Raw genomic sequence first — 25,960 nt, 5'->3', positions numbered from 1 at the left:
TCACTCCTTTGACCATTTTATTTATTTCCTCCTCTCTCTTCTTTTTCCTTGCAACTTCTATTCTCTGTTTCTTTGTTTAATTTCTGAATTTAGTTTGCTGTTAGTCAGACAAATCAACTTTGTACTCCTTTCTTTTGCTCCTAAAATTTTGTAATCTTTAATTCCTTCTGATATTTTCCCCATCTCAAAGGCTTCCTTAGAAAACCTTTTGTAAATCCAGGAAGGAGTCAGTAGGCAACTCATTCTTATAACCCACATTTTTAAAATTTTTCCAGCGTTTCAACAATTTCTTTAACTATACATTCTAATTTTTCTGCATCAGTTGAGGTTTGTTCGAACTTTTTATTGTATAGATCTTCCAAGGTATTTTCTTTCATATCTGACATTTTTTTTCATAGATTAGACTAGACTAGACTAGAACCACAGAGTTGGAAGGGACCTTGGAGGTCTTCTAGTCCAACCCCCTGCTTAGACAGGAAACCCTATACCAGTGATGGCTAACCTTTTTGTTGTTTTGAAAGTGTGTGTGTGTGTGCATGACAGCACCCGCCATCCGCCCATACCCATAATGCAATGACCCCCAAGTGGCCTGCCCCCTGCGCATGAGGGTGCAACAGCCCTCTGCTCCCCCCACCCCTTATGCATATTTGCGCAACACCCTGCATTCCCCTCCCGTGCCTCATTTTGGACCCAAGCAGGCCTCCCTGAAGCCTCCTGGGACCAAAAATGGGCTGCGAAGGGGGCGCCCCACACACCACCGTGCCCCATTTTGGGCCTAGCAGGTCTCCCTGAAGCCTCCTGGGACCAAGGACGGGCTGCGAGGGGGCATTTTGGCCCTTCCTGCCCTACCCCTCCCCCTCCCATGCACATGTGTATCCTGCATGTGCGGCAGAGACCCAAAAATCAGCTGGCTGGGGGGAGGCATGCGCACATGTATGGTGGAGCTGAGCTGGGGCAACGGCTTGTGTGCCCACAAAGAGGGCTCCACGTGCCACTTGTGCACATGTGCTGTAGGTTTGCCATCATGGCCCTATCCCATTTTAGACAAATGGTTGTCTAATCTCTTTAAAACTTCCAGTGTTGTAACATTTACAGTTTCTGGAAGCAAGTGAACATCTTTAACATCTTCAGGAAATAATCTAGCCCTAGTAGTAGACCTCATTGCCGACATTGTAGCTTTTCGTTTCTGTTCCCAGTTTTCAATCTTCTTCTGGAATATTTCAAATGTCATACCATTTTCTGTCATTTTATTCCAATGTAACTAAAGACAAAAGGCAATCCTTTTTCTTTTTTTCTTTTAAGCCTAGAATCTTTAGTTCCCTCTAGTGTCCGATTTCTGAAATAACAAAGTATCTAATGTTTGCTATGACTAAAACTAAATATCTTCGTATCCACAAAAGTGACATTTATCACATTATTTCCCAAATGTTATAGTAAAAGTCCTAATAGTTCATCTAGACCCATCATTCTTCTATGACATTCATAGTGTGGTTTTTAGCTTTTTTCTGTTTCTTTCAATTTCTTTAAATTCTTAACCTTATATTTTTGTCTTTTATTCTGGAATGAATAGGCTAGGCCAGAAATGGAACAAACATCCAAGAAGTAACTACCTCCATATTACATGCTGTCCTATAACATACGACCACAATTGGGTTTCCTTCGTAAGCCATTGTGGTCATAAGTGGAATTGGACCCAATTTTTGAATAATTTTTATGATCATAATCATCTTTTAATAATCCCACAATCCCTTGCGGGGTGGTGTCTGAGCAACCAAATGGAGCAAGCAGAGTGTTTAAATGGCCAGATGCTCTTCCTGTTGCCAATGCGGAGTTTTGTTCAAATTCTCAGTGTGCCCCGAGTGAGAAATATCTGCCTCTACCTAGGTTCGAACTCACAGCCTCCTGATTGTGAGGCAAGAGCTCCATTGAGTAATTTTTTATGGTGGCTGGCAAATGAATCAAGTGATCATTAAGCAAATCTGGCTTCACCTCTGTTTACTTTTAGGCGGATATTGCAACCGGCTATTCAAACCAGGAAATCAGCATAAATGGTGACGTGGCTATAGGATGCTGCAACCAGTCCTAAAGGGGAGCCGGTTGCCAAACATCCTAATTGCGATCACATAACTTGTTGTGTGACTACAAGTCATAAGTCACTTTTTCCAAGGCCGTCATCACTTTGGATGGTTGTTAAATAAACCAAGTCGAAGAAAACCTGCGTTGCTGAAGAAAACAATATATTTACCTCTATGGAGTCACCCAGAGGCAAACTCAAACCAGGGGCATACAGTAGATCCTAATGATGGGGTGGGGAAGGTGGCAGCTTTTTCTATTTGATAATATTTTCAAGCTTTCCAAGATCATACATTGTAAACCAGGGATGTCAAACTCAAGGGGCCTGGATCTGGCCTGCAGGGTACTTAGATCTGGCCCATGGGAATACCCTGGAAACAGTGAAGGACCAGCTGTGGTGCCTCTGCCAGTGAAAACGAAGCTCGGGTGGACTGCCCATGGCCCTCCCGATCTCCGTTTTCACTGGCAGAAGGTTGCAGGAGGCCATTGCAGCTGAAAACAGAGCTTGGGAGCCTGTTTTCACTGGCAAAGTGCTTGGGCCACCACAGGCACTCCCAACGTGACTGATGTCGTTGGCCACACCCACCCTGTCCATGCCCACCCTGACCTTTTTTCATTTCATTTCATTTTAATTTATTTGTATGCCGCCCTTTTCCCTGAAAGGGACTCAGGGCGGCTCACAACTCAAAGGGAGGGGAAAAACAATCAAAATTATAAAAAACATAAAAACCATACATAGTTAAAAAAACACAACAATCATACCATTCGAAGTGGGGCAGCGAGTCTTTAGCCCCAGGCCTGTCGGAGCAGCCAGGTTTTAAGGGCTATGCGGAAGGCCTGGAGGGTGGTGAGGGTATGAATCTCCACGGGGAGTTCGTTCCAAAGGGTCGGAGCAGCCACAGAGAAGGCCCTCCTCCGGGTAGTCGCCAGTCGACACTGGCCGGCTGATGGAATTCGGAGGAGGCCTAGTCAAACACAAGGTCAAACACAAGGTCAAACTCCCGAGGTCAAACACAACCCTGATGCGACTCTCAATGAAATCGAATTTGACGCCCCTGTTGTAGATGCAATATATTTTTTTGAATTGTAAGCTGCCCGGAGTCTTTTTATTGAAATGAGGAGATAGAGAAATTGAATGAATGAATGAATGAGTCAGTAAATGATGCCACCCAGCCCTTAATTAATTAGTTTTTCTTGGAGCCAGTTATGGGGTTGTTGCCTGAGAGTGAGAATGTTGACATCTTCACTGCTCTTTTGGAAAGAGAAAACAAGACGTCCAGACAGATCTTGTAAAATTGCTGCGGATTCATTGCACTTTGCAGATGTTTTATGCCTCGCTCCAAACTCTCTGCTATCAAGGAACAACCCCTACCCAATCAGGGAAACGGGATACCGTAATGTAGATATATGGTGATCTCCAAGCATAAATCCAGGGTCCCTCCATCAAATGAACCATTCTATTCAAAGACCGTCATTGAATGGAGCCAGTGGGAAACCTGGCATCTGCACCTGGAAAAGTCAGGTGCCATTTGGACAAAGGTGTATATTTAGCACCTTTTCTTTCTTCCTGTTTCCTATTTTTTCAATACAGGCTGAAGTGGAAGGCCAGGCATGTTTATTATTGCAGATGCTCAGGTTATTTTTATTTTAAAAATAGGTTATCATTTTTTTTTGAATGGCACATTTAAATGTATTTAGCATTAGAGCACCAGTTCTAAATTCCATTGTGTTCACATATTCATATTTTGCTACAATTTCATGGACACTATAATTGGAATTGGAATTTATTGCATTTATATGCTGCCCTTTTCCCCGAAGGGGACTCACAACCAAGTCAGGGAAGGGGGTACAGACAAGGGATAAAAAGACGAACATAACAATACACAATTTAAAAGCACACAACAACCATACCATTCGAAGGGGGGGGGGGCAGAAGCTCTTTAGCCCCAGGCCTGTCGGAACAGCCAGGTTTTGAGGGCTTTGCGGAAGGCCTGGAGGGTGGTGAGGGTTCGAATCTCCACGGGGAGCTCGTTCCAGAGGGTCGGAGCAGCCACAGAGAAGGCTCTCCTCCGGGTAGTCGCCAGTCGGCATTGGCCGGCGGATGGAATTCGGAGGAGGCCTAATCTGTGGGATCTGATCGGTCTATTGGAGGTAATTGGCAGCAGGCGGTCTCTCAAGTACCCAGGTCCAATACCATGAAGGGCTTTATAAGTGATGACTATAGCCACATGCTCTAACGTCCCTTTTGCATGAGAGATCATCTGTCTTTCCACTGACACCCTCAAGATCATCAATTCAGGTAGTCCTCAAATTACCACAATTGAGCCCAAAATGTTTGTTGCTAAGCAAGACAGTTGTTAAATGAGTTTTGCTCCAATTTTCTTGCCACAGTTGTTATGTGAAACACTGCAGTTGTTGTTAGTAACACCACTGTTAAGTGAATCTGGTTTTCCCATTGACTTTACTTGTCAGAAGGTCGTAAAAGGTGATCACATGACCCCGGGACACCGCAACAGTCATAAATACGAGCCAGTAGCCAAGTGGCTGAATTTTGATCACGTTGTTATGGCCCGCCAACAGCCAGTGGAGCTGGCAGCAGATTTGGATAGCGAGGCGGTTGGGGAGGAAGATGGCCCAGTCCTGGAGTCTGGGAAGGCTCTGATGAGGGCTCTGTGTCAGAAGGGGCGCAGAGCTGTATGCCAGCTATCAGCTGCCTTCAGATTCAGACATCAGTGAGGCAAATGAACAGCTGGAGCCTGTTCCCAGTGTGCGCATGCGCAGAGTTGCCAGATGAAGGGAACAGCTAAAGAACAGGGGTCGACTTGGGAGTAAAGCTACAGGTGGACAATGAATGGCCCCTTCCAGAGGAAATAAAAGAGGAGCGAAAGGGGAGTGGAGTTTGCAGGAGACAATGAGTTCGCTTAATTGGTCCGTGACTCACTGAAACGACTCCTTGTCAAGTTTTGCAGATATTGGCCTGGCAACTTTCCAAGCTAGATAAGGTCTGTGACTGTAAATCTTCCCTTGAAAGACTTTGCTGGATGTGAATCAGCATAATTCACAGTAAATTAATAAAAGGGGTTTTTGTCGTGAGGAGTTTGCTTCATATTCTTGGGAAGCCCAGGTCAGAACACACAGGACCTTGGAGATTCTGTAATAGTCATAAGTTGAAAATGGTCATTAGTCACTTTTTTTCAATGCCATTGTAACTTCAGACAGTCACTAAATCAACCCGTAAGTTGAGGATATTTTGTATATTTTAAGATAAGCAGAGCAATTATTTCCATAGTAGTTATTAGTGTTTTGCTGTGATTGCCTTCTTCTCAGATTCTTTAACTTCAGAGATAACTTTCATTTCAGTAGCTGCTGGTGAGCAGCAATGTGGATTGCCTTGGTTCCGAGATTTTGGAAGACAATCTTTTAAGCAAGGCTGAAAATTTAATGGCACCATGGAAGGTTGCTTTTCCTTGCAACCATCATTGTGAGTCATTCACTAAACGTGCATGTTGGAAAGCAGAAAGAATGAAACTGCCTCCATGAATAGGTTTTGTTTTTCTGAATTGCTTTTAGGAATTGCACAGCTTTCCTTAACTCAGGTTGAATTAATTGCGCCACTGGTTTCTATTCTGCTGCCTTTGAAGGTTTCTATCTTAATATTTATTTCTCTCCATCTTACTACCTTCCCAGTTTATTTGGTCCTCCATTCACAAATCATATAAAATTGTATACAGAATTGTCTGCTACAATGTCCTACCTATCAATGACCACTTCAGCTTCAACCACAATAATACATGGGCAAACAATAAATACAAACTCGAAATAAACCATTCCAAACTCGATTGCAAAAAATAAAACTTCAGCAACAGAATGGACAACGCCTGGAATGCTCTACCTGACTCGATTGTTACATCCTCAAACCCACACAGCTAAACTGTCTACTGTAGACTTCACCTCATTCCTAAGAGGTCCGTAAAGGGGATGTGCACCAACCTGCCTTCCATCCCTGTCCTACTGTCCCCATTTATTTGTATTCATTTCCTTTGTTCATGTCCATGTTCATACATATCTGCTATTGTGTACATGTTTGATAAACTATTTAATAAATAAAATAAAATAAATAAACAAATGAGAAATAACTTAGAACCAAGGAAGAATTTCCTGACAGTTAGAACAATTAATTAGTGGAACAACTTGCCTCCAGAGGTTGTGAATGCTCCAACACTGGAAGACTTTAAGAAGATGTTGGATAACCATTTTTCTGAAGTGGTTTAGGGTTTCCTGCCTAAGCAGGGGGTTGGACTAGAAGACCTCCAAGGTCCTTTCCAACTCTGTTATTATTCTATTCTATTCTATTCTAGTCATACAGTTTCATATACATTTATAGGGTGGCACAGATGGCAACCCGATGGCGGCTACCTTTTTCAGTAGCCACAATTGTTGGTCATTTTAGAAAAATAACTTGTTCTAACAGCTAGCTTCTCTTCCTGCTTACTTCCTAGTCCAAAACATCAGTATCACAAGTTCTCTTCTCTCCCCAGTGGTCCCCTCACATGATTTCCATTTTACAACTCTTTCCTAATGTGGGCTCTCATTACAACATAGTACAAGCTTCTCACCACGTTTCCCATTGCTGGAGCCCACTACCTTTGCAACAGCTCATTGATAATGTCCATGTTATACACGCACCCTTTGTAAAATATGTAGCCCAGTTAGATCTATACTACAACACGTAAGTCTGTTTCTGTTTCTTTTGAGCCTGCTAGGATTTTATACATTTTTTTTCTTGTAATGGAAAAAACATAAACTATACTCAGTTTTCTCTGTCATACTGATCAGATAATTGTTTTTTTTCCTCTGAGTTTCAAGTGGGTCTTGTATGTAATACTTCTACCCAATTTAGGAGTGGGAGAACTTCAAGTTTATGAAATTAATTTCATTTTTTTCCTTTACTGGATTCCTAAGATCCATCAAATGGAGCGTAGTTAAAAAGAAAATAATTACCGAATCAAAACCCAAACTTCCTCTCCTGTTTGATTTCAATAACATTTATTTATTAAATGTGCATGGATGTCGATTTGCCAAATGATTCTGTGTGGCTAACAGAGAATTAAAAGCATCACAATATTAGAAGATAGATAGATAGATAGATAGGTAGGTAGGTAGGTAGGTAGGTAGGTAGATAGGTAGATAGGTAGATATATTAGATATAGATATATAGAGATAGAGATATAGAGATATAGATGTGTGTGTGTATCTCTGTGTGTGTGTCTGTGTGTATACAACAAAGTCTTAAGTATTATTCTGTGCAGCCAGAATTATCTGCTCTGCTTCTTTCTTTAACTTTCCTATATTCAGTCATTGCCAGGTCTTGCTATTATTTGTTTTCCATGTTATTATTTTTTAAATATACTGCCCATGTAATGCTTTGTTTTTCCATGCCTCCTTTCTGATCATCATTTGGTCTTTATTGTAGGCCAGTTTGGTCTCTCCAGTATTCAATAAGTCTTCTTGGTATACTTGCTTCAATGCATCTTCTTCACTGCCCTTCAGATATTCTTGCAATTGTCACTAAGAAAGACAAAAACGTCTGGATAGTGGACATGGCAGAACCTGGAGACAAGAGAAGAGTGCGGAGGGGAAGGGGTAAAAGAGAGGAGAGGAGAAGGAACTGGAAAAGATAACAAAATACAAAGACCTGCAAATAGAAGTAGAATGACTGTGGCAAAAGAAAGCAAAGACATTACTAATAGTAAGAGGCACCTTGGATGCAATCCCAAAGCATCTTGAGCATCACTTGAACTCTATCAAATTATCAGTCAATTGCAAAAGACAGTTTTAGCAGGAACAGTTTACATCCTGCAACAATATCTGTAACACTATCAAACAACCACATCTGCCTATCCTAGGTCTTTAGGAAGGATTCAATAGAATCTCTAGACTGTAAGTTGTACTGTTTAGGGGAAATTGTTTCTTATTGTCTACAGTTCAGAGGTGGTATTCAGCAGGTTCTGACCAGTTCTGGACAACCAGTAACGGAAATCTTGAGTAGTTCGGAGAACCAGTAAATACCACCTCTGACTGGCCCTACCCCCATCTATTCTCTGCCTCCCGAGTCCCAGCTGAACTGGAGGAAATTGGGATTTTGCAGTAACCTTCTCCTGGAGTGGGGAGGGAATGGAGATTTTTATAGTATCCTTGCCCTGCCATGACCACCAAGCCACACCACACCCACCAAGCCATGCCCATACAACCAGTAGTAAAAAAAAATTGAATCCCACCACTGCTACAGTTATAAACCTGAAATCCTTGGTGATTTTTTTGTAAATGATGCAGAAATCAACCAGGAGATTCAGATCTTCTTTCTGGGCAAGCTTTCTTCAACTACCTCAGTTTGATTGCAGTTCATTACTGGATGTGCCTTATTGTCTTTTCTCTAGATTGCCATTACGGTGTTTGCCTTGGGGCATTTTCGGTAATTTACTAAAGGTTTATAGCTCTTTTCCAACTTTCATCAGACTATGTCCAAATTTCAGCTTAACTATTGTATGAAATTCCTGGCAATGAGACCTGCACCACAATTGTGCAATATCCTGTCCATGTGCGATGCATGTGGCAGTGCAAGGACGGGATCATCATACAAAGAACACAAACAAATACTGTTAATCAAAGACACAGATGCATTTCAACAATTGACTCAATGTGATGAGAAAGGGGTCAAGCATAAAGGAACTCGCTTTGTTCTTGGCTACTTCTAAACAACAGGAACTCCCTGCTTTGAAAGAAATGAGAGGTGACAGGAAGCAAAATGCTGAAGTTTAAACATGAAATGCTCAGGCCTTTTTGTTGTTTTACAATTCAGTTTTGCAAGATGGGGTAAAAATATTGCAGAACAGGATGGAATTGGCTTTCTACTGTGTTTCTCTGAGATTCTTTTCCCAATCAACTTCCCAATCTTGCTTAATAATCCTTACATTCCTTAGTGGGCTTCCATTAGAATTCTAACCACGATTGCCCATCCTTGCTTGGCTTCTGAATCTAGGCATATTGGCCAGGTGCTAACTGTCAAAGCTTAGTGCCTTCTCTTCTCTTGGTCTTTATTTGTTAAGAACATTTATATGGCTGCCCAACTTACAGTGACTCTGGGAGGTTTTCCTAAGTAAAACCCCAAATACCAAACCCAGCAAAACCTCATCACTTGCTACTTATAGGTAGTCATCACTTAACCACAATTGGAACTGGAAGCTTCATCGCTAACTGACATGGTCACTAAGTAAGACAACACATTTTGCTTTCAATTTTATTGATATCTGCTTGACGGAAGCCAAGTGGGACACGTATGTCATGGTTCAAAGTAACACCCCCAACGAAAGAAGACTCTGAAGCTTGAAGTTTCTCAAAGTTCCATTTTATTAGTGATGTCCTATTGGCACATCTGAGAAAATCCGAATCTGAAAGTTTCCAGGTTTTCCCCACCCAAATGAAAGTTCAAATCCCTGCCCAACCCCCACATGTCCGTCACATGGTCCAATCAAGCACCGTCCCAACTGGAGATGCCTCCCAGTTACACCACATCAGGTGCAGGGCAAGACTTCCTTGACTTTCTGAGAAAGGAATGTTATTATGACTGTATATCTCCCATACTCCATATAATCCCCCTCCCAGTTCCCCACAGCATTGAACGTGGCAGGCCTGAAAGCCCAACGCAAAAGATAGCTTCCTGGCCTGACAACATGCACATTTTGATCACAAGACCTCAGGGACATTGTGACAGTCATACATGTGAGGATAACTAAGCATAAAACTGTTTATGCTTGTGTTTGTTACTTTAATTCGGCTCACTAGAAAGTTTGGTTCCACCACAAAACCGTGGACGACAAAATTGCGCTCGACGAAAGCGCGTACGTGATGTCATCACAGCGCGACGAAAACATCGCGCTGTGATCGATAAATGTAAAAATAAAGCGAAAACCTTACCCTAACCCCCCCAAACCTAACCCTTAACCTAACCCTAAATCTAACCCTAAACCTAACCCTTAACCTAACGCTAAACCTAACGCTAACCCTTAACCTAACGCTAAACGTAACCCTAACGCTCTAAACCTAACCCTAACCCTTAACCTAACCCTAACCCTAACCCTAAACCTAACCCTTACCTTTATGTGAATCGGCTTGCTTTAATTTTATTTTTATTTCAATTTTTAATTTTTTTCGTTGCGCTGTGACGTCAAATGCACGCTTTCGTTGAGCGCGCTTTTGTGGACCGCGGTTTTGACGGGTCACGGAAAGTTTTGCTTATTTCCTCTCTTATTTCCTCAGCATGGCCCCATCAATATTTAAACCTGGAAAGAGACCCAGGTTGTAATTGTTATCAAAGCAAGCCACTTAAGGTCCAGAAGAAACTTCATATTTATCTTCCTACATAAGATAACCAATACATTCAAGAGAGATGGAAGATATAAATCCAAGAATCCAAGCAAAAGGTTTGCTGCTTCCTTAAAGTTTTAAACTGAATTCTACATATTAAGGTAAATACAGCTCCTGAACCATAAAGTCACCCATCAGTCCTTGCACCAACCCAGCCAATGTGGCACTTAGTAAACCTCCAAGTTGTGCAAACTCAAGCGTTTGGGGGGTACAGATAATCCTCAACTTACAACAGTTCATTTAGTGACCGAAGTTACCATGGTACTGAAAAAAAGGAACTTATGACCCTTTTTCACGCAACCATTGCAGCTTCCCCATGGTCACATGATCAAAAATTCAAACGCTTGGCAATTGATTCGTATTTATGACGGTTGCAGTGTCCCAGAGTTATATGGTTCCCTTTTGCGACTTTCTGACCAGCGATGCCAGATTTACTTAAGAATCGTGTCACTGACTTAACGACGACAGTGGTTCACTTAATAGTTGTGGCAGGAAAGGTTGTGAAATGGGGAAAATTCACTTAAGAACTGTCTCACTAACAACAGACATCGTGGGCTCAATTGAGGTTGCAGATCGAGGACTACCGGGTTGGGATGTTTCGGGAAAAGAGACCACAAGTGTTAAGATGTGACGGACAACACAGAAGATCCAACTGTTTCGAATCCTTACCATATATCTGACATTAGTACAATTGAATGGGTTGAGAAGTATTTTAAGATAAACATTCTGTACATAATGGAATTCCCTATGTTACTAGGCTCGAAATTCTTGGTCTGGATAATTTGGAACTGTGTGGCTTGCGGGCCGACTTAGGTATTGTATGTAAAATTGTACATAGTAATGTTTTACCTGTAAATGACTTTTTCTGTTTTAATCGCAATAATACGTGTGCAAACCACCACTTTAAACTCCGTTCTAAACTTGACTGTAAAAAATACAATTTTTTTAAAGAATTGTCAAAGTTTGGAATGTTCTGCCTGATTCACTTGTCTCAGCTACAATTTTTCACAGTTTCAGTCACAAATTGACTTCCGTGGACCTCACTTGGTACTTAAAGGTCCGTAGAGTGGGAGTGCATATGTGCCCTAACATGCCTATCTGTCCCTGTCATTATATTTTAATACTAGCCGATAACGCGGCATTGCCCATGTATTTATTTATGGGAGGAAAACGTCCAGACCAAATGTAATTTCTAATGTTGGATTTTCCTCCTTATTAGAGAGAGAGCCCAGAGGTGGTATTCAGCAGGTTCTGACCAGTTCTGGAGAACCGGTAGCGGAAATTTTGAATAGTTTGGAGAACCAGTAAATACCACCTCTGACTGGCCTCATCCCCATCTATTCTCTGCCTCCTGAGTCCCAGCTGATCGGGAGGGAATGAGTATTTTGCAGTGACCTTCCCTTGGAGTGGGGAGAGAATGGAGATTTTACAGTATCCTTCCCCTGCCATGCCCACCACGTCATGCCATGCCATGTGATGCCCACTAAGACATGCCCACAGAACCGGTAGTAAACATTTTTGAATCCCACCACTGGGAGAGCCCCAGAGGTTACCAATTTTTCTACTACCAGTTCAGGAGTGCTCCTGCTTGCTCACGCACGTGTGACGCTTCTGCGCATGCGCAGAAGGGTCAGGCGGGTGGGCGGAGCCTCCCACTATCGCTACTACCAGTTTGCCTGATCTGGGCCGAACTGCACCTCTGGAGGGTCCCCTTGTGGAGTACTGTGAAGCCGTTGACATGGTAACTCCACTGCGCTATACAGTAGAAGTCAGCATGGCAGAATGACACAACAGGCTGGATCTTAACAGAACACCCGAGAAGTGTTAGGGGTGCTTACCACCACAGTATTTGTGATGGAACACACACACAGATACAGACACAGACACAGACACAGACACAGACACAGACACAGACACACACACACACACACACACACACACACACACACACGGACATATTTCTGTTTTCATTTCTGTTTGACAAATTACAATAAGTAAGTAAGTAAATAAATAAATAAAAGATGGTAGGACTGGCTGAGGGGGGAGGCTAAAACCAACACGCACACACACGTTTTTATATATAGATTATTTCTGTTTTCGTTTCTGTCTGACAAATGTCAATCAATCAATCAATCAAAAATGGTGGTGAGACTGGTTGAGGGAGTGAGTGGCTGAAACCAACTGTTTGCGTGTGTGTGTGTGTGTTTGTGTGTGTGTGTGTCGCTGCGCCTGTGCCTCCTCCGTCCCCCCCCCAGCTCTTTCGTTGGACCTATCGCCGGCAACGCCCGCCAACAAGCGGAGCCGAGGGGAGCGGTGCGAACTTCCTCCAGCCTCCCCTAGTAGGAGAGTCGCGCGCTCTCCAGAAGCCCCAGCGGCGCGTGGATGCGCAAAAGGGAACAAAGGGCTGGCTCTGCGCCCCACCGCTTCCAGTTCGCTCGCCGGGCCGGCGGGGGATGCAGCGACCTTTCCGGTGAGCGAGTGGGGCGTGGGGCAACTTTCACGGCTTGTGGGGCGGTGGGGGAGCCTCTCCGTCCTCTTTTCCCCCGGCAGGAAGCGCTGCGGCTGTTCCCCGGGCGGTTCGAGCTCTGCGCCGCTTTACCGCCAAGCTCAGCGGGGAAAGGCAGTTTTCGCTGACCGTTCTTGAGCTTCTGTCCTGGGAACGGATGCCGGGCTCGAATTTGTACGGAGCTAGGACCGGGTGGGCTCAGGTTTACATTCCAGTGTAAACTCTGTCTACTCCTAAGCGTAAGTTCCGACGGGTGTGTATTAGTGGCACTTTTCTCAGGAAAAAAGGATTCGGGAGAGAAGCGAATTGAACCTTGCGGGTAGACCGGGACCCTTATTCGCTCAACAAGCGATGCGTACAGAGAACTATTAATCAAATCCGTGGCTTAATTTATAACGTGAATCCAACCATTGTGGTTAGTTTATGATCCCAGCGAATCATGGCTACTGGATGATATAAACGGAGGCACCTTAATCGTGGTTTTAAACATGTGCTTTAAACGCAGACACTGGTTAAAATTACATTTCAGTCACGTTTTTAGCCTAGCCGGCTGGGCAAACGCAGTTGCTTTACAACACAGTGTCAGAATGAGTTTGGGTCAATTGCAGATATATTAGTTTTTGCTTGTAGTCCTGACCAGTGGTCACCAACTGGTGGTCCGTGAGCCACTAGTGGTCCGTGAGAACATTTTGGTGGTCTGCAGAAAAATTATTTGCACTTTTTTATATGGCACTAAATACTATTTAACTTTATCTTTTTTTTAAAAAAAAAAGTCATATTAGTGGTCCCTGAGGTCCAAAAAGTTGGTGACCCCTGGTCCAGACTACACAGCCTGTTCTAAGTGTACATGCAACCCAGGGCTTTAAAAGATTTGTTTGCCTCTTTTGTGTATTCTTTGAAATGGGGAGGTGGGGGGGAGGAAGGAAGATGTAGTAGTTTTTAAATGGCTTTGAAAATGCAGGCCTGGGTGGTTTTGGGTAGGCAGATGGAGAGGTAAACAAAGCATTTGAATAAAAAACGTGGGTGGACCGAAAGTGGAATAATGTAGAGTGCAGAAATTCAGGGTCTTAAATACATTACTATGGAGCTTAATTTGATTTATTGCTGTTGAGCTTTGGTTTGGGACATGAAATAAAATGAGTCTAATTAGGAGAGAGGAAATTTGTGAGTCACCCAGAATCTAATAAGTGAGATGGGTGAGTATATACGTTTTAAATAAATAAATAAGCCTCTGATTCATGTTACTAATTGCTAGCAGCACGAATAAAGTTACTGGACATAAGAGTGAAATATTAATTCCAAATAAGATGTCTTGTAGTTTTAGTAATTAAATATTAGCTGATATGGATGGATGGAATTTTCCTCTCTGAATTTGAATTAGGGATCTGGATCATTAGTTCCCAAATCTCAATGGGTTTAGTGCAAGTATAGTATGTTGTGTGTCTTGTCAACTACAGGACTTTACGACTTCATCTTCTAAACCAGTGCTTCTACAAGTCAGTTTAAGATATATGCTGGCTGGGGAATTCTGGGAGTTGAAGTCCATACATCTTAAAGTGACTGAAGTTGAGAAATGCTATTCAAAACATTGGTCAGGATTTGATAAGGGATGTAATCTAAAACACTGGAAGTTATTTAGGCTTGTGTTTCACATTCATGAAATAGCACCTGCTATTATTATTTGGAAGTATAGCCATTATCATGAAATAGCACCTGCTATTATTATTTGGAAGTATAGCCATTATCTAGAGATATTAACATTTAGGTGAAATTTATTTTCTGTGGCTTGTTGTATATGTACAGCTGTTGTGTATTCAGAAATGGCCAAATCACATGACATGGCTAGGGTGTATTTAACAAGTCTTCTATATTTTACTATTGGTCTTTTCCTGCCTGTGACTGACTTTCTCTCTATCTACTCAAACTTTGCTATTTCTTATGGGCCCCAGAGTGGGGGAGTGTTTAATACTTTAGTAAATACATCTACAGTAGTGATGGGTTCAGGCCGGTGCGCCCCAGCCAGCCAGCGTACCAGAACGGTGCTTTGGAGAGCCCACCCGCTCGCCCTTACCTGTATTTGAGCCAACCGGGCCATTTGCGCATGTGTACAAGCGTACGGAGCCTGCGCGATGCTCCGCCGAGCACCTGGGAAGGTTATAAACGGTGATCACACGATCCTGGGTCACTGCAAAAGTCATAAATGCATGTCAGTTGCCAAGCGCCAAATTTTGATTACGTGACCATGGGGATGTTACAATGGGCGTATATGTGAAAACTGGTCAGAAGTCACATTTTTCAGTGGTAACTTTGAACACTCAATAAACAAAAGGTTTATGTCAAGATCTACCTGTAGTACCTGGTGATGATGTGAATTGCATTCAACATAAGTGTAGAGCAGCAGGTTGGAGTGAGGATACTATAATCTACAGGGCGGGGCATAACCTTTTCCTAGGGGGTCACAGCAACACTTGTAATAACAACACAAATAATTCATACACCATTCGAAAGCCCATCAAAAACTGAGTTTATTGACACGATTTAATAGTCAGTATGACCACCATTAGCCCTTCGAACAGCATTCAAACGAGGTGGATAAGAACACAACAAATCTTCAAACAGTCATTATTTTGCAATTCTAGGGCGGGGCATAACCTTTTCCTAGGGGGTCACAGCAAGATCGACAGCAGTTTACAACTTCCGCGACACCTCATTTTAAAGCCCATAAAAAACTGAATTGAATGAGCTATTAAATGTTAAATTTGCTTTAAGAATGGCTGGAAAATTCGATTCGGAAGAACAAAGGATCATTGACAGAATAAAATGCATTGCCTTTCGAGAGGCACCTCGTTTGAATGCTGTTCGAAGGGCTAATGGTGGTCATACTGACTATTAAATCGTGTCAATAAACTCAGTTTTTGATGGGCTTTCGAATGGTGTATGAATTATTTGTGTTGTTATTACAAGTGTTGCTGTGACCCCCTAGGAAAAGGTTATGCCCCGCCCTGTACATTGCTGGTTAAAAGTACTACTTCTTATTTCTGTTCCGTTGACTCCTTAGCGCGCTCTCTCTCTCTCTCTCTCTCTCTCTCTCTCTCTCTCTCTCCCTCCCTCCCTCCCTCCCTTCCTCCCTTCCTCCCTCCCCCCCTCCCTCTCCCCCTCCCCCTCCCCCCCTCCCTCCCTCCCTCTGTGTATTTATTTCTAAAAATACTGGCAGTGTGGCACATTCCCCAGTTTCCCTTGGGACAGTTGTTGATAAAATCAATTTTTTTCTAGTTTTGAGGACTTTGTCAGAGTGGTGTTTTTTTTTTTAGTTTCTATTAGGAAGGAATTTTGTTTGCTTTGCGTTGGGAGCTACAAGCAGTGTCCAGTCTGGGAACAATATTTAACATTTTAAAGGATTCCCCTGACGGATTTGGCTACATATCAAACCTCAGATTGTGTTTGCCATATGAGTCCTGCCCAAGCACTATTGACATGTTTTTCCCTCACTTTGGTGGCTGAGCGATACAAAATCTTATGGAGTCAATAGTTGGTTGGTTGGTTGGTTTCCTGGATGTGACCTTCCAGAGTAGCCAACTGTCTCTACCTTGTCTTCTTTTTTTAAAATATCATTTTTATTCAGCATTTTTAAACATTAAAATCACAATTACACTTTTACAGCGTTCCGCTATCGATATTCTTTTTTCTAATTTCTACTTTTCCATTCTACAGCCTATTGTTTCATACATATACCCCCTTGTTTCATGGTTATTATATATGTTTTATTTGTGCTGATAAATAAATAAAGGGAGACTAGTATAGATCTATTTCAAGCTATTTAGCTCTCATCAGCTAGCCATACCCTTACTGGGATTCAAACCTGTGCTGTACTGCATCTTAGGCAAATGTCTTAGCCATTATGCCACAGGTCTCCTCCTTATCAGCTGAAGCCAGGGAAGAAGGTATATATTTAGTGTCACAACCCCTGGTAAGCCCCAATTATGGGAGGAAGCTAACTGCTTCCATCATCTGTCAATTGGCTCGTCACAAAAGTCCATCACGACAGAAACCCAATATTTTTACTGTTGCCTTATATATATATATATGTATGTATGTATGTATGTATGTATGTATGTATGTATGTATGTATACACACACACACACATACATACATACATACATACAACATATATACAGCATTTACATCTCTCTTGACTTCTGAATACGTACCATCTCCTTTTGCTATATTTTCTATAAACTCATTATGCATTAATTTTACATCTCTTTTCGAGCCAATTATACCACCTATTCCATATCTTATAATACTCTGTTTCCTCTCTATCCTTTAGTTCCATTGTTAATTTTTCCATTTAGGCGCATTCTAGCACCTTTTTTATGATCTCTGCTTTTGAGGGGATGGTGTTTTGTTTCCAGTTTTGGGCAAATGAGATACTGGCTGCTTCATATTATACGTATGAAGCATAATATATTGAATTTCTTTGCTTATATTTCCTTTTATTATTCCCAAAAGAAACAGCTGAGGCTTCATGTCAATTTTTTGTTCCGTTACTTCCTCCAACCGTTTTTGAATTTTCGTCCAAAATTCCTTAGCTTTGAGACAAGTCCACCACATGTGATAGAAAGTACCTTGTTGATGGTCCCTTGTCAACAAGGGTCTCTTGTCTTCTTATTTATATGTAGTTATTCCAAATGGTTCATCTTGGAAAATTAGTCCTTGGTGAAAAAAAAAATGTATGTAAACAAATCAGAGATCGTCTCTTCTCTCCAATTATGTTCGGTCTTGTTTTATTTATTTATTTAGGGTATGGCCTCTGCAGAGGTCAAGTAATCACTGATTTACATGTAAATCACTAGTTTAAATAAAGTGTGTGTTTGTGTGTGTGTGTATATTTGCTGATGCTTTATTTAAATTAAATTTGTATTATATGTGTGTGTGTGTGTGTATGATATACAAATTAATTTAAGTAAAGCATCAGCAAATACACACAGACACAGACACAGACACACACACAGAATGTCTGTGTATGTTTGCTGATGCTTTATTTAAACCAAATTTGTATATCAGTGATTGCTTGATGTCTGTCATAGGTTATATGCTAAATAAATAAATAAATAAAATTAGAGATAGAGAAGATCTCTGATTTGTTTACATACAGAATTCCCACCACCACCACCAAGAATTAGTTTTCCAAGATGAACCATTTGGAATAGCTACATATAAAAGAGAAAACAAGGGAGAGACGCTGAGAAAGAGATATGGACAATACAATGCAGGAGATAAAATATTAAATTAAGCTAAAACCATAATTAAATCGCCATAATACAGAACCATATAATTGCAGTGGGATAGATGTTATAATTTGATATCTGAGGAAGCTAATCGAGTCACTGCTTCTGGTGTGGCTGGCATGAGATCATCCCAGGTGCCTTGAAATTTTCTGAGGAGATATTCTTGAAGCATATGTGTTATCGTTTGTTCCAGAGCACCACAGTCACACTGCAGACTCTCAGCCATTCCCCCACTTTGTCTGAGTTCTGGCACAGCCTGTTTCATTTTGTCTCATTTTCAAAGAACTTTTAAAATAGAAAACAGAATTTTGAGGGTTAGTGCTACGTGCAATAGTACCTTCACATCCTGCAAATTATGTACTAGGTTAATTCTCCATAGTGAGGGGGGAGGAGTATCCAGAATGGGTTGACCTTGTCCTCTCATGATTGGATGAGTCAGATAAGCTCTTTGGGCAACGCCCCCTGGCCAGCAGGACTTCCCATATTTTGACTCATCCCACTCAAGGGAAAGGATGCACCACTCTGGACCTCCAGTAATTTACAAAGGATTAAGGAAAATAAACTTGGACCCGGCGAATCCTGCCTCCCTACATCGCACACAGCCTCCTCCTGCAAGGACTGGACTGCCACAAGCCCCCTGGGGCGGCACGCTGCCCTGGCCACTGAGTGAGACGGAGTCACTCAGTGAGGACCCTTGCCGGGCAAGCAGGAGAACTGGGCACACATGCCTCCTAGAGGCAGCCTGTTGCCGCAGAGGCTTCTCAGGAGCAGAAGCGCTCCTCCGCTCCCCTCAGGGGTTGAGCCACGAGGGTTGTTAAAATGCCCTGGAAAACCTGCGCTGGCAGCTATCACCAGTGGACAAGGTGAGAGCCGGAAAGGCTCAGAAAGAGCTGCGGGAGGCAGTGGGAATGTGGGGCTTAATTGTGGTCGTAAGTCAAGGACTATCTGTAAAGGTGTAAGTTTAAGAATTTCAGGAAAACTTAAAAAGACCTTCATAATTTCTGCCTACTTTTGGTATCACCGCATAGGTTTTTTCATGATTGAGTTAGCTTTGATTGATTGCACGGATCGCTTTTAAGGGATAACTGTTATAGCAGGAGTGTCAAGAGGCCGTTGCAGCCAAAAACAGACCTTGGGAGCCTGTTTTCGCTGGCAGAGTGCTCGGGCCACCACAGATGCCCCCCAACATGAGTGATGTCATGCTGACCACGCCCGCCCTGGCCCCCTGAGGACAAACCCAACCTTGGTGTGGCCCTCAATGAAATCGAGTTTGACACCCCTGTGTTACAGCGTTACAATTTTTGTTTTTAAATAGGTAAGAATCTAGGACAAGAATCTAGCTGTTTGGAAATGATTACTTCCATCATCCCTCCTAAAGTAGCTGCAGGTTTATATGAAAGGTTTGAATTCTGTTTGGTGTAGTTGGACTTCTCATGACTTTATGGCCTCCATGGAGTCATAAGATTTTCTTGGCAGCAGTATAAAAGCGATCAGTTATCAACGTCTCTCCTTTATTTAGCTGGCCTGGACTCAGTAGAAGTTATCCAAATGCTCCACATCGCGTGAATAAGAATTGTGTTGCATACTACACTGAAGCTACAGTACTTCATTTGATGATTTGCCAGAATGAGGGTATAATATTCCAAATATCCTTTGTAGTTTAAACCTGGCACTTCGTCCTGTTACTTCTACAGCTTGTTTTGCATTTCTCCTGCTTGGAGGTGGGTAAAATGAGGAGATTGTTGGGGACAATATGCTGACTCTGTAAACTGCTTAGAGGGGGCTGTGAAGTGGTATATAAGTGTTATTGCTACTGTGTTTTCCCCCAAAATAAGACAGGGTCTTATTTTCTTTTGACTCCCCAAAATAAGCTTTATTATTTTTTATTATTTTTGAGGTGCAGGAGGCGGTGAGTGTGGTCATCTCATGGCTGCTGCTTTGTTGCAATATTTTCAGGGAGGGCTTATTTTGGGGGAGGGCTTATTTTAGCGCATGTGTTCAAAAGCCTGATTGGATTTATTATCCGGGGAGGTCTTATTTTCAGGGAAACGGTATTAGTAAGAAGTATCAATTGATGACTGACATATCTGGTATTTCTGCCATGCAATACTCTTAACTTCTAGCATATTTCCTTCATCTGCCATTGCCATCTCGATGTTTTTTGCTTGATATTTCTTTCAACTTTTTTAGTCTTGGGATTTTCTTATGTATTAATCAAGTTGTAATCAGATATGATTATGGATGCTTGGAATTTGTTGTATTCTCTAGAATAGGAAATGAAACTAATCCTATATTCAGCTGTGGTATGTCACTAAAGCTAGTTGTCTTTTGTTCTAGTTTGTGACTAAAGTTATGTTTTTGAATAATCTGCTGTCAGACTTTATACAGGTAGTCCTCAATTTACAACCACAATACAGCCCAAAATTTCTTCTGCTCAGTAAGATGATTAAGTGAATTTTGGCCCATTTTACGACCTTTCTTGCCACAGTTGTTAAGTGAGCCTAGCTTCCCCATTGACTTTGCTTGTCAGAAGGTTGCAAAAGGTGACCATGTGACCCCCAGGACACTGCAATTGTCATAAATATAAGTCAGTTGCCTAATGTCTGAAGAGCCAAGGTGGCGCAGTGGTTAAATGCAGCACTGCAGGCTACTGCTAGATCAGCAGGTCAGCGGTTCAAATCTCACCGGCTCAGGGTTGACTCAGCCTTCCATCCTTCCGAGGTGGGTAAAATGAGGACCCAGATTGTTGGGGGCAATATGCTGACTCTCTGTAAACCGCTTAGAGAGGCCTGAAAGGCCTATGAAGCGGTATATAAGTCTACTGCTATTGCTATATTGCTATTGCTATTTTGATTATATGGCATTGGTGTAAAAAAATGTCCATGTCACTTTTCTCAGTGCTGTTGTAACTTCAAACTGTCACTAAATGAACTTTTGTAAGTTCAAGACTACCTGTAAAGGTAAAGGTTCCCCTCGCATATACGTGCTAGTTATTCCCAACTCTAGGGGATGGTGCTCATCTCCATTTTTAAGCTGAAGAGCCAGCGCTGTCCAAAGACGTCTCCGTGGTCATGTGGCCAGCATGACTAAACATCACAGAACGCTGTTACCTTCCCACCAAAGGTGGTTCCTATTTTTCTACTTGCATTTTTACATGCTTTCAAACTGCTGGGTTGGCAGAAGCTGGAACAAGTAACAGGAGCTCCCTCCGTTACAGAGCACTAGGGATTCAAACCACCGAACTGCCGACCTTTCTGATTGACAAGCTCAGTGTCTTAGCCACTGAGCCACACGTCCCTTTTGGTGCAGACTACCTATAGTCTGCAGCAAACAGTGACGTGCAGTAAAGTTTATGCCTGGTGAGGCAGTCCTCTCCCCCGGCACCCCACTGATTAAAGCGCTTTCTTTCGCCCACAGCAGAGCTCAGGTGGGCGAAAGGAAGCGCTTTAGTCAGTGGGTTGCGTGCTGGGGGGAGAGGAGAGAATGCCTGAGCATTCTCTCCTCTCTCCTGGCACACACCCCACTGATTAAAGCGCTTTCTTTCGCCCGCAGCAGAGCTTTCAAGAGCTTTCAAGAGGCAAAAGCCGCCCTGCCGCCCCGATGCTAGAGGCAAAAGCCGCACTGCCGCTATGTCCAAAAGCCCTGCCGGCCGCTATGTCCCACATAAAAAATAAAGTGCCAGCCCGCGCGCCAGCAGAGGCGGGTAAAACACACACACACACACACACAAACACAAATTACTTAGAATAATACAATTATTTACAAATTACATTAATTTTGAATTCCTCCCCCCTCCCTCCGACCCACATACCTTTTCCAGCTGTGTCACAGAGGATTTCAACTCTGCCTGCCATGATGAAAATGTAAAAATATAAAAAGAAAAAGGCAAGAGCTGCTGAAGTCAGGCTGGGTAAGCTGCTGCCAGAGTCTCCAATGGATGACTCTGCTTAACTGTTTAAAAAGAGCCTCTAAAAAGTGCCCTCTACAGGAGGAGGCGAGAGGATCACGTGCCTCATCTACATAAGGAATTTTTCGGCTTTTAACCCTTGCTTAACTCTGCTCAAGTGATCATAAAGATAGACTAAATGAGGCACGTGGTTCTCTCGCCTCCTCCTATAGAGGGCACTTTTTTAGAGGCTTTTTTAAACAGTTAAGCACTAAGCAGAGTCATCCACTGTGACTCTGGCAGCAACTACCTCAGCCTTTTTCCTTTTAATTTTTCTTTTCTTTTCATGATGACAGTGGTGAGGCCCTGCCTCCCCTGACTGAACATCACTGGCAGCAAAAATAGTTAGTCCAAGTACTCTAATTTGTTAGAAGGAAGTTTTGAAGTTACAGCACAAGAATTCAAACAAGGACACTACTTTCAAATTAGTACCTATATAGAGACAATCAGTGATAACAAAGTTTTTGTTAATTTTCTCTCTTTTTTAGAAAGGAAGAAGCTGTTCTTTTTTGAGTAGGCAGAGCAAGATCTGTGTTAATTGCTGTTCCTCTTTAACAATGTGAAAACTCTTACAACTCCAGTGATTTAATCCATACAATCAATTGAACCAAGGAGCAGTTGTTAAACCTGCGGAAAGCAGTACTTGGGTCTAACTCATCCTATCTGTTTTAGGACTTCAGTTCTTAGCTGGCTGATTGCTGCTGAATTAATCACTACTTAGTAACATTTCTTTTTGTAAATGTATTGAATATTTGCAGAGGCATCCCTTGTTTTGCCTGGTGGGGTCACCATTACACAGGTTTTTAAAGGGTTTTTATACTCCATAGAAATGAAAGTAAAAAACTATATAACTGAATACACCAGTGAATAAAAGGAAGGGTGTCAGTATTAAAGACAAAAAAATACCTGCCTGAACAAGCATTAAATAAAGTGAATCATTCTGTAATCGTGTTGAAAGAGCAAAAATGTCCTGTATTTTTAAATTGACGCCTGGAAGAGAGGCTGCTTAGACAGGCTAGTTCTGCCTAGTTACTATTACAAGTTGTGAGATAATGAACTTTTTTTGCTCTCTTCCCTCTCCCTTGTAGGCTTCCCTCTAGACCAGGGGTGCCAAACTCAAGGCCCGGGGCCCAGATCAGCCCACGAAGTGCTTAGATCTGGCCTGCAGGGTTGCCCTGGAAACAGTGAAGGACTGGCCCACGGTGCCTCTGCCAGGAAAAAAGGGAGCTCGGGAAGGCCGCAGACAGCCCTCTTGAGCTCCATTTTTGCTGGCAGAAGGTTGTAGGATTGCTATCGCAGCCGAAAACTGAGTATGCAAGGGCAGCCTTCCCGAGCTCAGTTTTCACTGGCAGAGGGTTGCAGGAGGCTGTCACAGCCAAAAACAGAGCTTGGGAGCCCATTTTCTTCGGCAGAAGCACTTAGGCCGCCACAGGTGCCCCAACACTAGGGACATCGAACTGGCCACGACACCCCCCCCCCCCAAGTTCAAACTCAACCCTGATGCGGCTCTCAATGAAATCAAGTTTGACACCCCTGCTCTAGACCAGTGTTTCTCAACCTTAGCAACTTGAAGATGTCCGGACTTCAACTCCCAGAATTCCCCAGCCAGCATTTGCTGGCTGGGGAATTCTGGGAGTTGAAGTCCGGACATCTTCAAGTTGCCAAGGTTGAGAAACACTGCTCTAGACCAAGGGTATCCAACCTTGGCAACTTTAAGACTCGTGGACTTCAATTCCCGGAATTCCCCAGCCAATATGGGAGTTGAAGTCCACATATCTTAAAAGTTGCCAAGGTTGGGGAAACACCGCATGAGAAAGATAGTTTGGCAGAGTCTACGTCTGCATAATTCCTTTATTCCCCCTCCCCTCCCCCATCTCCTTAGATCAGCAGGCTTCCTTGCATTACAAGAACAATGCTGAGCTGTTTCCTAGTTCCTAACTTTAACCCTGTATCTTTACAAACAGCATTGTGGTATAATAGCAAAAATCTGTGAGAGGAAATCATGGTTGCCCGGAAACTGCCTGGCAACCAACCTGTGTTCAAAAAGTCGGGAGGACAGAGGAAGTAAAATGATTTCCCCCCCCCCCCTTTTAATCAGCAGTCACTGCTCAAACTTCTGTATATTCCAAAGCATGGTGCCTTTGCTTAAGTTTGTGCTTTAAAACATTTGGTCAAAAAAATCTTGTTAAGTAATATTTTTGAAGCGCCTTAAGGCTGCATCCTTCCCTCACTTACATGGGTATTACTGAAATCCCTGCTCTGGTGTACTTCGTTAATTAAACTTTTTCATTTAAAAAGCTCTCTGAACAGAATAATAAAAATCAAACAGCTTCCACTTTCCACTTCAGTTTTAAAAACTAAAATTAAAAAGACTCAGGGTTCTTGGTTGCAGGGCGTGGGCGGGACTTGTTTTGCACTGTTGTGACTGACATCTTGACTTTTTTGCCCCGTGGATTCCCTGCCCGATACCGAAGGAAAAGGAGAAAGGAAGGGGAAAAAAAAAGAAATCAAGATAAATCAGACACTGTTTTTAAAAATGTTTTATTGCTACTAAAATGGTTTTCTACGGTGAAGTAACATTTTACAAACCCAATTTCTTCTCTTCGTGCTGACCTCCAGTAATTAGTGGGTTACATTTCATATTCCAAAGATAGAAATCTTGCCTTGAAAGGAAATATTGGAATGATTACTTTGACATTTGTGGTGGTAACTTGAATTGCAGAGATCCAATTGAATAATAAGAAATGTGTCAACCTTATATGGTAGAGCAGGTGTGTCTAGTACGGATGGCTGGGAATTTTGAAAGTTGAAGTCCACAAGTCAATTGTATTTATACATCACTCCTTAATTAAAAAATTCTCAAAGTGGTTTGGAATTTTAAAAAAAGTAAACGTGTTAGCATATAGAATAGAATAACAGAGTTGGAAGGGATCTTGGAGGTCTTCTAGTCCAACCCTCTGCTTAGGCAGGAAATCCAACATCACTTCAGACAAATAGCTATCCAACATCTTCTTTAAAACTTCCACTGTTGGAACATTCACAATTTCAGGAGGCAAGTTGTTCTACTGATTAGTTGCTTTTCTCCTTGATTAGTTTCCACCCATTGCTTCTTTAGAACAACCCTCAGGTGCTTTGGAGAATAGTTTGACTCCCTCTTCTTTGTGGCAATCCCTGAGATATTGGAACACTGCTATCATTTCTCCCCTAGTCCTTCTTTTCATTAAAGTAGTCATACCTAGTTCCTGCAACCGTTTTTCATATGTTTTAGCTTCCAGTCCCCTAATCCTCTTCGTTGCTCTTCTCTACGCTCTTTCTAGAGTTTCCACATCTTTTTACATCGTGGCGACCAAAACTGAATATGATGTGATTGCAGCTCTAACTATAGATATGAACATCCAAATTGTGCCATAGGTAAATTCAGTAATGTGTTTTCTATGACTGAGGGGACGATGCCAAGATTGGACACCTGTGTAATAGACCAAACTAAAAAACTTTTGTATCATATAGATTGAGAGTACTTTTATTGGAAGATTAACTGTAATTCTATAGTAACAGAATCTTACATGCCTGAGTGTGCTTCCCCCTATTCCACTGATGACGAACCTTTTGGGCACTTGGTGCCAAAAAGGGAGTGTGCCCGCGCGTGGCACCGAGTGCTGAAAAGGGAGCACTTTGTTGCGCTCGTCTAGGCCGCAACCAGAGAGAGGAGCTGCCCAGGGGGC

At 42.4% G+C, this 25,960-nt stretch overlaps 1 protein-coding gene across 1 annotated transcript in view; it reads left to right on the top strand.

The window, feature by feature from the left end:
* The first annotated feature begins 12,878 nt into the window (after positions 1-12,878).
* The window catches only part of PALD1 (phosphatase domain containing paladin 1), a 147,195-nt gene continuing 134,113 nt past the window's right edge, over positions 12,879-25,960 (top strand). The window contains exon 1 of the mRNA XM_087701987.1: positions 12,879-12,967. Within this exon, the coding sequence (XP_087558113.1) occupies positions 12,951-12,967 (17 nt within the window). The 5' untranslated portion in view covers positions 12,879-12,950. The remainder of the gene's footprint in view (positions 12,968-25,960) is intronic.

The sequence above is a fragment of the Thamnophis sirtalis genome, unplaced genomic scaffold (genome assembly GCF_051295495.1).
Source record: "Thamnophis sirtalis isolate CommonGarterSnake01/CBP01778 unplaced genomic scaffold, rThaSir2_p1.2 scaffold_15, whole genome shotgun sequence".
NCBI lineage: Eukaryota > Metazoa > Chordata > Lepidosauria > Squamata > Natricidae > Thamnophis > Thamnophis sirtalis.
This window is presented reverse-complemented; position numbering and strand designations above follow the sequence as displayed.